The sequence below is a fragment of the Mobula hypostoma genome, chromosome X2 (assembly GCF_963921235.1).
Source record: "Mobula hypostoma chromosome X2, sMobHyp1.1, whole genome shotgun sequence".
Classification (NCBI taxonomy): Eukaryota; Metazoa; Chordata; class Chondrichthyes; order Myliobatiformes; family Myliobatidae; genus Mobula; species Mobula hypostoma.
Window position 1 is genome coordinate 26,674,125 of NC_086129.1, and position 12,241 is coordinate 26,686,365.

A 12,241-nucleotide genomic window follows, 5' to 3' on the forward strand; every position below is an offset into this window, starting at 1 on the left:
AGCTCCATGTACCCATCTAAGAGACTCTTAAAAGACCCTATTGTATCCGCTTCCACCATTGCCACCGGCAGTGCATTCCATGCACTCACCACTCTCTGTGTGAAAAGCTTACCCCTGACATCCCCTCAGTACCTATTTCCAAGCACCTTAAAACTATGCCCCTCGTGTTAGCCATTGCAGCCCTAGGAAAAAAGCCTCTGGCTATCCACACGATTAATGCCCCTCATCATCTTATACACCTCTATCAGGTCACCTGTCATCCTCTGTCACTCCAAGGAGAAAAGATCAAGTTCACCCAACCTATTCTCATAAGGTACACCCTCCAATCCAGGCAATGTCCTTGTAAATCTTCTCTGCATTCTCTCTATAGTATCCACATCCTTCCTCTAGTGAGGTGACCAGAACTAAACACAGTACTCCAAGTGGGTCTAACCAAGGTCTTATATACCCTTGCCTCACGGATAACATTACCTCATGGCTCTTGAACTCAATCCCATGGTAGATGAATGCCAACACACCATACACCTTCTCAACAACACTGTCAACCTGCGCAGCAGCTTTGAGTGTCCTATGGACACGGACCCCAAGATCTCTGAGATCCTCCGCACTGCCAAGAGTCTTACCATTAATATTATATTCTGTCTTCAAATTTGACCCACTAAAGTGAGCCATTTCACACTTATCTGGGTTGAAGTCCATCTGTCACTTCTCAGCCCAGTTCTGCATCCTATCGGTGTCCCGTCGTAACCTCTGACAACCCTCCAGACTATCCACAACACCCCCAACCTTTGTGTCATCAGCAAACTTACTAACCCACTCTTCTAATTCTTCATCCAGGTCATTTATAGAAATCACAAAGAGGAGGGGTCCCAGAACAGATCCCTGTGGAACACCACTGGTCTACGACCTCCATGTAGAATATGAACTATCTACAGCCACCCTTTTCCTTCTGTGGGAAAGCCAGTTCTGGATTCACAAAGCAAGGTCTCCTTGGATCCCATGCCTCCTTACTTTCTGAATGGGGAACCTTATCAAATGGCTTACTGAAATTCATATACACTACATCCACTGCTCTACCTTCATCAATCTGTTTTGTTACATCCTCAAGGAAGTCAGTCAGGCTCGTAAGGCATGACCTACCCCTGAAAAAGCCATGCTGACTATCCCTAACCAGATTATGTCTCTCCAAATTCTCATAATTCCTGCCTCTCAGCATCTTCTCCAACCTGCCCACCACTGAAGTCAGACACACTGATCTATAACTTCCTGGATTATCTCTACTCCCTTTCTTGAACAAGGGAACAACATTTGCAACCCTCCAATCCTCTGGTACTTCTCCCGTCCCTGTTGACGATGCAAAAATCACCGCAAGAGGCTCAGCAATCTTCTCCCTCGCTTCCCACAGTAGCCTGGTGTATATCTCATCCGGTCCCTGTGATTTATCTAACGTAATGCTTTTCAAAAGCTCCAGCACATCCTCTTTCTGAATGTCTATATGCTCAAGTGTTTCAGTCCGCTGTAAGTCATTCCCACAATTGTCAAGGTCTTTTTCCCTGGTGAATAGTGAAGCATAATATTCATTAAGTACCTCCGCTACCTCCCCTGACTCCATGCACAGGTATACATTATCGCACCTGGTTGGTCCTATTCTCACATGGCTCATCCTCTTGCTCTTCATATATTTGTAGAATGCCTTGGGGTTTTGCTTAATCCTGCTCACCAAGGTCTTCTCATAGCCCCTTCTGGCTCTCCTAATTCCATTCTTAAGCTCCTTCCTCGCAACCTTGTAATCTTCTTGAGCTCTAACAGTCCCTAGTTTCTTGAACCTTTTGTAAGCTTTTCTTTTCTTCTTAACTAGATTTTCTACATCTTTTGTACACCATGGTTCTTTAACCCTACCATCCTTTCCCTGCCTCAGTGGAACATACCTATGCAGAACTCCATGCAAATGTTCCCTGAACATTTGCCACATTTCTGCTGTGCATTTCTCTGAGAACATCTGCTCCCAATTTATGCTCCCAAATTCCTGACTAATAGCATCATATTTCCCCTTACCCTAATTAAATGTTTCCCAAATTGTCTGCTCCTTTCCTTCTCCAGCGCTATGGTGAAGGAAATGGAGTTGTGGTCACTACCTCCAAAATGCTCTCCCACCGAGAGGTCTGTTATCTGACCAGGTTCATTTCCCAATACCAGATCAAGTACAGCCTCTCCTCTAGTTGGCTTATCTACATATTGTGTCAGGAAACCCTCCTGAACACACCTAACAAACACCACCCTATCTAAACCCCTTGCGCTAAGGAGATGCCAATCAAAATTAGGAAAGTTAAAATCTCCCATCACAACAACCCTATTATTATTTTTCTGTTCCAGAATCTGCCTCCCTATCTGCTCCTCAATATCCCTGTTATTATTGGGGGGGGGGGGTCTATAAAAACACCCAGTAGAGTTATTGCCCTTTTCCTGTTTCTGACTTCCATCCACACTGATTCAGTAGACCATCCCTCCATGACTTCCTCCTTTTCTGCAGCTGTGACACTATCCCTAATTAGCAATGCCATACCTCCACCTCTTTTGCCTCCCTCTCTGTTCTTTTTGAAACATCTAAAGTCTGGCACACTCAGCAGCCATTCCTGCTCCTGGGACATCCTAGTCTCTGTAATGGCCACAACGTCACAGTTCTATGCATTCATCCGTGCTCTCAGTTCATCTGCCTATTGATCCAGGCTCTAAATTTATCCGCCCATGGGAAACAATCCATCTGTTGTGCTGGAGGAATAAGAAGAAAGTAAAGTTGAACAAAATGAAAGTAGGAAATTAAAGAAAAGTGCGCAGAATTTCCACCAGTCTCACCATACAAAGGAAATAAGCCGAAATTATAATGCAGAGGAAATGTTCACAAAGTTTGCTGACATTAAAGGTTGACTCAATAAAAGGAACACTACTGAGTGTGAACATGAATGACAGAGACATGGCACTTGAACTTGGCACTGGTTTTAGCAGTATATTAATGAATCGGATTGAAAATACAGCCAGAAAACACTGCACCTGAACTTAAAAAGGCATTGACTAAATCTGAAAACCCATATAAGTGAATGTATTGAAATAGTTGAAATTTCTGATAAAATGGGTTGAAAGCTTTTGTAGCTGTTGTAAACTCCAGACAAAGCCTGTTGGAAAGGGAATAGCTGAAAAAATTCTCCTGGATTAGAGGAAGATTAATAATATTAAGATGATTGAAACTGAAGCATTACTAAACAGATGCTCGAGGAGTCATAAAGGGGTTTCCAAAGTTGTTCTGGGCACATTGAAGGACAGGCAAGACAATATTCATGTTGATCCCGGCACTCAAAGACAGAAATTGACAGGGATCTCAGAAAGAAAATAATTGCACCTGTAAAGTGTTCTAAATGACAGCACTCATTATGTCCATGCTAAAGCATAATAGAGCCATTAGCATTTATGGAGATTACCTGCTAACTGTAAATTGTGTGTAATCCCTGGATGAGAAACTCTTTCCTAAAACAAAAGATTTAGTTGCAGTTTTGTCTGGAAGGCAGCAGTTCACACAAGTTGAATACAAATCAAGCATATCAAAAGACAATATTAGAAGATCAGTCTAAAAATGTTTTCACTGTCAAGGTACTTCAGGCTTTTTTGTATACAGTGGATTCCAGTTAATTGGGCCATCGATTAATCGGGTAAGCCGGTTATTTTGGACAACTCTTAAAGAACAAAAGCTAATCGATAAAATAGTCAGGATTCCCTTTGTTTATTTAGGAAACTATGTTGCTTAATTGCCGGACAGGAGTCTATTGCTGAACAGTTTCTAACTAGCATCAGTCGCGCGCATTTGTGTGGCTATTAGACACTGCACCGTGACTAGTGTGAACAGTTTTTAAATAGTGTCAGTTACATGTGTTTGCGTTCAGAAAGTAGTGAATTTTGTCTCTGATAGTTGGTGAGAAATAAGGATTAAGACAAATAAGAACTGTTTTGCTTACTGAGGTTTCAAGCTTTGAGGCTTGGAGGTGCCAGAAAATGAAACAATTTAATTACTTCAACAAGTTTGGCACTACGAAGAATTTGAAGGTATCAACGGTCATCTTGAATGTTCCAATGAAAATGAAGTTTTTGGAGGATGCAGTTGTCAAAGGTTGTATGAAGGCAGTTAATTACCTGTAGTAGGTGTCTCTGCTGATTTTGTTCATTTATAGTCAATCAAAAGAACATGGCAGGGTAATTCCTCTGTTGATAACTATTAGGAACTGATGCATAGTTTTATAGTACTATAGTATAAGAACATAAGAAATAAGAGTCGGAGTAGACCACCTGGCCCTTCGAGCCTGCTCTGCTATTCAATAAGATCATGGCTGATCTGACCATGGAATCATCTCCACCTACTTGCCTTTCCCCCATAATCCTTAATTACTCTGCTCTACAAAAGTCTATCCAACCTTTTCCTAAATATATTTCTTGAGGCAGCCTCCACTGCTTCATTGGGCAGAGAATTCTCCAGATTCATCACTCTTTGAGAAAAACAGTTACTCCTCATCTCCGTCCTAAACTTATTCCCCCGAACCTTGAGGCTATGTCCCCTAATTCTAGTCTCACCTACCAGTGGAAACAACTTTCCTGCCTCTATCTTATCTATCCATTTCATAATTTTATATGTTTCTATAATTTTATATGTTTCTATGTTTCTCATTCTTCTGAATTCCAGTGAGTACAGTCCCAGGTGACTCAATCTCTCCTCATAGTCTAACCCCTCATCTCTGGAATCAACCTGGTGAACCTCCTCTGCACCACCTCCAAGCCAGTGTATCCCTCCTCAAGTAAGGAGACCAGAAATGCATGCAGTATTCCAGATGTGGCCTCAGTGGTACCCTATACAGTTGCAGCGTAACCTCCCTGCTCTTAAATTCATTCTCTCTAGCAATGAAGGCCAATATTGTATTTGCCTACTTGATAGCCTGCTGCACCTGCAAACCAACATTTTGTGATTCATTCAAGGCACTCCCAAGTCCCTCTGCACAGCAGCATGCTGCAATATTTTACCATTCAAATAATAATCTGCTCTTCCATTTTTCCTTCCAAGTGGATGACCTCGCATTTACCAACATTGTACTCCATCTGCCAGACCTTTTCCCACTCACCTAACCTATCTATATCTCTCTGCAGACTCTCCGTATCCTCTGCACAATTTGTTTTTCCTCTCAATTTAGTGTCATCAGCAAACTTAGATACACACTCGGTCCCCTCTTCCAGATTGTCAATGTATATTGTGAACGGTTGAAGGCCCTGTGGCACACTGCTCACCACTGATTGCCAACCAGAGAAACACCCATGTATCCCAACTCTCTTCTGTCTATTGGTTAATCAATCCTATATCCATGCTAATACATCACCCCCAACTCTATGCATCCTCATCTTGTGGATAAGTCTTTTATGTGGCACCTTATCGAACGCCTTCTGGAAATCCTAGTAAATAACGTCTATCTGTTCCCCTCTATTTACTGCGCTCATTATATCCTTAATGAACTTCAGTAAGTTTGTCAAGCAGGATCTTCCTTTGCTGAATCCATGCTGTGTCTGCATGACGGATCCACTTCTTTCCAGATGCCTCGCTATTTCTTCTTTCATGTTAGCTTCAAGCATTTTCCCAACTACAGGTGTTAAACTAACTGGCCTATAGTTATCTGCCTTTTGCCTACATCCTTCTTTTGAACAGTGGCGTGACATTCACCTTCTTCCAATCCACTGGGACCTGCCAGAGTCCAGAGAATTTTTGTAAATTATCACCAAAGCCTGTACTATAACCTCTACCATTTTTTTCAGTACCCTGGGATGCATTCCATCAGGATCCAGGGACTTGTGTATCTTTAAGCCCACAAGTTTGCTCAACACTACCTCTTTAGTGATAGCTATTGTATTGAGGTCTTCAGTCCCAATGCATCCATATCATCTTTCTTCGGCATGTTAGACCTCTCCTCCACCATGAAGACCGACACAACATAGTCATTCAACGCCTCGGCCATTTCCTCATTACCCAATATCAATTCCCCCTTCTTGTCCTTCAAGGGACCTACATTCACTTTAGTCACCCTTTTCCACTTTATATACTCGCAAAAGCTTTTACTATCTGTTTTTATATCTTGTACTTGTTTATTTTGATAATCTATCTTCCCTTTTTTATTGCTTGCTTAGTGGTTCTTTGTTGCTTTTTAAAGTTTTCCCAATCTTCCAGTTTCCCACTACTCTTGGTGACTTTGTACGCACGAGCTTTTAGTTTGATGCCTTCCTTTATTTCCTTAGTTATCCATGGCTGACTCTCCCTACCCTTACTGTTCTTGCTTTTAACTGGAATATACTTTTGTTGAGCACCGTGAAAAATCTTTTCGAAAGTCTTCCACAGTTCCTCAACCGTCCCGCCTGTGTTCCGAGTCTACCCTATCCAATTCTTCCCTCATCCCATGGTAGTCTCCCTTGTTTAGGCATAATGCACTGGTTTTAGTTCAAACTATTGCACCCTCCATTTTTATGAGAAACTCAGTCACACTGTGATCACTCTTTCCAAGAGGATCCCCAACTACAAGATTGCTAATTTTATCTGTCTCATTGCATAGGACCAGATCCAAGATAGCATGTTCCCTTGTAGGTTCAGTAACATGCTGTTCAAGAAAGCTAACACGTATGCATTCTCTGAAGTCCTCCTCAAGACTGCCTCGACCAACTTGATTCACCTAATCTATGTGCAAGTTAAAGTCCCCCACCCACGATAACTGCTGTTTCATTCTTACATGCCTCAGATATTTCTTTTTAAACACAAAATTAGATACATTATTCTGGACTCCCTTGTTTTTATTTAGATTAGTGTTTTATGTTTTGGAGTTACGAAGCATAACAGACTGAAGTTTAAGCAACAGATTGTATAAAGAAGGTTCAGCCATCTTATTAAGAGTGCAATTGGTCCATTAATGAATATGACTTTGCTATTGGCACAGATCATAAATCCCGATTTTTCTATTCCCAATATGAAACCAGTGTCTCAGATAATGTCCCCCACAAAATCAAGATGATTTTGACACAGAGAGCACATGAATATGCTATTGTTTTTAAATATGGAAAATACCATGGAAATACAGATGTTCTGAGTTGTTTTCCAGTGCCAGGGAAATTAACTGCTCATGAGCAAATTCAGGGTTAAGTGTTGATGATGAATCATCTGAAACTTTACCTGTGAGGACCATGCAAATCAGACGACAAATCAGGAAACAACTACAAATCCTGGACTGCCTCAAGCAGAGGTCAAGTAGTTTATCCAAGAGTAGAGATCTCCAGCATATTTGGAAGATTTTGTTAAAATATCATGAATTATCCTTGGGGTCAGAGTGGGTGATCAGAGAATTTCATTATATATATCTTGATTTCCTCCAAGCCAGCCAAGCATTGTGTTTTTGTCAGTACTATTTGTCTCACTATTTTATCGTTGGGGAGATAACATTTTGGATTTGTGTAAGGACTGTAGTCAGAGACATGTCCACCCACTAGGTTTCAAGAAATCAAATAAACTTCTTCATAGAAGAAACTCAGCCTTCATCTTTTGTAGCAAGTTAAGATATGACATAGAAAAACTGTAATGAATTAAAATGGTATAATAAAGGAGAATTTTACTCCAAAACCTGATATTGCTTTTCTGTAAAGCTCACATTTGAACTTCTCACACCTTATATGACTTTTACAACAATGTTAGAATTGGCTAATAACACTGTTGTAGTGCAGGGTAAAGAAAATCAATTAATCAATATATAATTTGTACACTTTTTAATTTCAGAGCACAAGTAAAAATGAAGATCATGCTGCTGTCGTCATACAGTCAGTATATAGAGGTTACAGTACAAGGAAGAAGCTGAACAAAAATGCATCAAGTCATCCAGAGTGAGTTCTGTAATACTCTAGCTCAGTAGAGAAACAAAGAAGTTCATATAATTTCATGTTTCTATTGCTGGAGCCTGCAGTATTTTGATATCACTGCCATTATCGAGAAAGCACTCCTTATTTAGTGTTGTGCCAATATTTCAAACACTGCATCAGAGCTACTTAAAATATCTACTTTTGCTTTGTTTTGTTATGGTTTTATTCTACAGGCGGAGCAAAGATATTTAAAATTTTTTTTAAGGTACTCTGTCAATTAAATGTACTTTTATTTAAAATAATAAAATAAAACTTTTTGCGTCCCGTTAGCAAATATTCTTCTAACAAAGCATTCTGTTTACATTGAATTAACTGAATGTAGAAAAAGGCCTTTGGAATTTAAAGGATGAATTTAAACACACAAGTATGGAGCTATCAGGGTAATAACCAGTTATATTAATTTCTCAGAAAATCAGGGAATTTTATTTTTAATTCTCTGCATGATCTCACATGCTGGGACAAACCAGCTGTATGGTACAAAATTTCTTTCAAGATGTTTTTTCATATATATTGTTCACATATAGTTCGTATTAGGAGATTGTAACCCCTATACCATGACTTGGTAACTACTCATTTCATTGAAATTCCCAATATACTGGGGAAAAAAACCTTTCATAATAATGTCAGCAAGTGGGGGATGGTCACTGAAGATTACACAGTATTCAATTCCTTCTTCATCTCCTCAGCAAATGTAACAGATCATGTCTCATGCAACACAACCTAGACAACAATTTGACGTGGGTTAATGAGGGCCAATTCATAGTCATAGTCATATTTTATTGATCCCAGGGGAAATTGGTTTTCTTTATAGTTGCACCATAAATAATTAAATAGTAATAAAACCATAAATAATTAAATGGTAATATGTAAATTATGCCAGGAAATAAGTCCAGGACCAGCCTATTGGCTCAGGGTGTCTGACCCTCCAAGGGAGGAGTTGTAAAGTTTGATGGCCACAGGCAGGAATGACTTCCTATGACGCTCTGTGTTGCATCTCGGTGGAATGAGTCTCTGGCTGAATGTACTCCTGTGCCTAACCAGTACATTATGTAGTGGATGGGAGACATTGTCCAAGATGACATGCAACTTAGACAGCATCCTCTTTTCAGACACCACCGTCAGAGAGTCCAGTTCCATCCCCACAACATCACTGGCCTTACGAATGAGTTTGATGATTCTGTTGGTGTCTGCTACCCTCAGCCTGCTGCCCCAGCACACAATGGCAAACATGATCGCACTGGCCACCACAGACTCGTAGAACATCCTCAGCATCGTCCGGCAGATGTTAAAGGACCTCAGTCTCCTCAGGAAGTAGAGACGGCTCTGACCTTTCTTGTAGACAGCCTCAGTGTTCTTTGACCAGTCCGGTTTATTGTCAATTCATATCCCCAGGTATTTATAATCCTCCACCATGTCCACACTGACCCCCCGGATGGAAACAGGGGTCACCGGTGCCTTAGCTCTCCTCAGGTCTACCACCAGCTCCTTAGTCTTTTTCACATTAAGCTGCAGATAATTCTGCTCACACCATGTGACAAAGTTTCCTACCGTAGCCCCTGTTACGTACCCCGTAACTGGGTTGCCAAACCAGCAGAAATGGACCACTTAGTTGGAGTCTGGATTACTGGAACTAAGAAAGTTTTTATTAAAGAAATAAGTAACACAGTACTCTAATCGTAAGGATATAAATGCAACAGGTTCGCAATGATAAAACACGCATGTACACAGAACTAGGATAATAGGAATCAATCAAGCTCTATCGCAGTCTAGGGGTAAATGATCAGTCTCAAGTGACGCAGAGTTCAGTTCAGCTGAATACAGTTTGCAGTAATCGCTGTTGTGCCGTTGGGGGGGGGAGAGAGAGAGAGAGAGAGAGAGAGGGAGAGAGAGAGAGAGAGCGCGAATGATGATATTCAAATCGGATTCAAACAGACCTTTGATATTCCTCGCAGTTAGCTTTTGGGCGAGCCCTTTGTAATGTCTTCTGAGGTCACCGACTGTGACCCCTCCGTTCTGGATACAATCGTTCTTCTGCGGTGAACCCGGCACCCAGGCAAGGGCGGACACACACACCAGATTCCCGCCGATCGTACCTTCTCACCCTGTGTGTCTATGGTCGGTCCCACGACCAGACCTCCAAAAACTCCCACCAACTCGTGGGGGGGGGGGCACACCGCACTTCCAGGGTCTCGTTACCTCGTGATCTCATGGTGGGTCTTGCCTTAGCGAACCTGTTCCTTTTATCCCCCTGCTGGGCTATCGCCTGTCCATCAAACTTCAAACAGTTCAGGTTCAAAGCAACCAGTCTGACAATACTCAGAACTGTGTCTCTTTTCGTTAATCTCTCTCGTCTCTCATTAACATTTCTGAATGTTTCCCCATTGTCTCTCTTATCTCTCTCATCGGCATCAATCTTCTGATAACTTGGTCTTTTGTCACACCCCGTACTCAGCCTCATCTCCCTTGCTGATGCATCCAACTATGGCAGAGTCATCAGAGAACTTCTGAAGATGACAAGACTCTGTGCAGTACTTGAAGTCCGAGGTGTAAATGGTGAAGAGAAAGGGAGACAAGACAATCCCCTGTGGAGCCCCAATGCTGCTGATCACTTTGTCGGACACACAGTGTTGCAAACACACGTACTGTGGTCTGCCAGTCAGGTAATCAAGAATCCATGACACCAGGAAAACATCCACCTGCATCGCTGTCAGCTTCTTCCCCAGCAGGGCAGGGCGGATGGTGTTGAATGCACTAGAGAAGTCAAAAAACATGGACCTCACAGTGCTCGCTGGCTTGTCCAGGTGGGCGTAGCCACGGTTCAGCAGGAAGACGATGGCATCCTCAACTCCTAGTTGGGGCTGGTAGGCGAACTGGAGGGGATCTAAGTGTGGCCTCACCATAGGCCGGAGCAGCTCCAGAACAAGTCTCTCCAGGGGCTTCATGATGTGGGAGGTCAATGCCACCGGTCTGTAGTCATTGAGGCCGCTGGGGCGTGGCGTCTTCAGCACAGGGACGAGGCAGGACGTCTTCCACAGCACAGCATAGGAACCCTCCGGAACCTCAGGCTCAGGTTGAAGACGTGGAATTAGGATTTGCACCACCGGATTATCAAGCAGTGCCCACATCCAACAGTGTTATAAGCCAATTCTAACTTTGTCTTGAATGTCTTGACATTCAAAGGCACACTAACATTGGCAAGTCCCCATCATTAACAGATGGTGTTACTTCCCAACACCCAAAAGTTTCCACCATCTCCAAGACCCAAGTCAGGATGGTTAACTTTGAAGAAACTCAACACCATCCAGGACAAAGCAGGTGATTGATTGGAACTCCATCCACCACCCAAAACTTTTAGCCATTAGCTATCAACATGCCATGGCTACCCCAGCAGCTTCTCAAACCTGTGACTACTGCCTTCAAGAAGGATGAGCTCAACAGGTAAATAAGAACACCATCTGATATAGATTACCCTCTAAGTCACATATTATCATGGTCCAGAAACACATTACCATCCTTTATTAAGAAGGGTCTAAATCGTGAAACTTCCTCCCCAGGAAAGACACAGAGACTGCAGCAGTTTTACAAAGTAGCTCACCAGTACCTTCTCAAGGACAGTTGGGGTTAGGTAATAAATGCTAACTTTACCAGCAATGCCCCGATCCCGAAAAGCAAATAGCAAAAAGAAAATTCGAGCTGAATGAATCTCCTCTTTCTCAACGCAAATATTTGTTTAGTCAAGCGTAAGTTGAGCAAAATAAGATACAGCAGGTTTTAAGCTTCATACGTTTAGTATTCTTTCTGTGTGAAATGGGTTCCTGAAAGACTTGGCTTTGCATTCAGTCTGGATATGGAACATACACTGTTTTCCAGTTTGTTCTGTGCCAATATTACCAGTTATTATCACTGTATTAATTATTACCAGTTTCAATTTCTGGAAGAAAAAGTGGTATGCAGTATCTGTCTCAGCTGATGAGGTAAATTTTTTAGCTATGGAATTTGAGAGGGTCCCCCATATCCACAGTAAAAACCTAATCATCTAACTTGGGCCTTTAGTGGTGCTCAACTAACAGATTTTGCAGGCATATGAATATCATACCTATTCATAGCCTAACAATTTTAAATTGATTATTTTTAGATGTTACTCAACATTATAATAACTAATGTTCAGCGGGTAAGTTCAGGTGCAGTGTCGGAACCAGGGCCCTGGTGATTGGAAAGAAAGTGTGTGAACAAAGAAGTGGTGAGTGAAAATGGAGGTCCTTAACTG

General features: G+C 41.9%; 1 protein-coding gene across 1 annotated transcript in view; it reads left to right on the forward strand.

The window, feature by feature from the left end:
* spa17 (sperm autoantigenic protein 17) overlaps window positions 1–12,241 on the forward strand; it is a 69,061-nt gene that overhangs the window by 39,818 nt on the left and 17,002 nt on the right. The window contains exon 8 of the mRNA XM_063038787.1: window positions 7,835–7,938. Coding sequence (XP_062894857.1) covers window positions 7,835–7,938 — 104 coding nt within the window. The remainder of the gene's footprint in view (window positions 1–7,834; window positions 7,939–12,241) is intronic.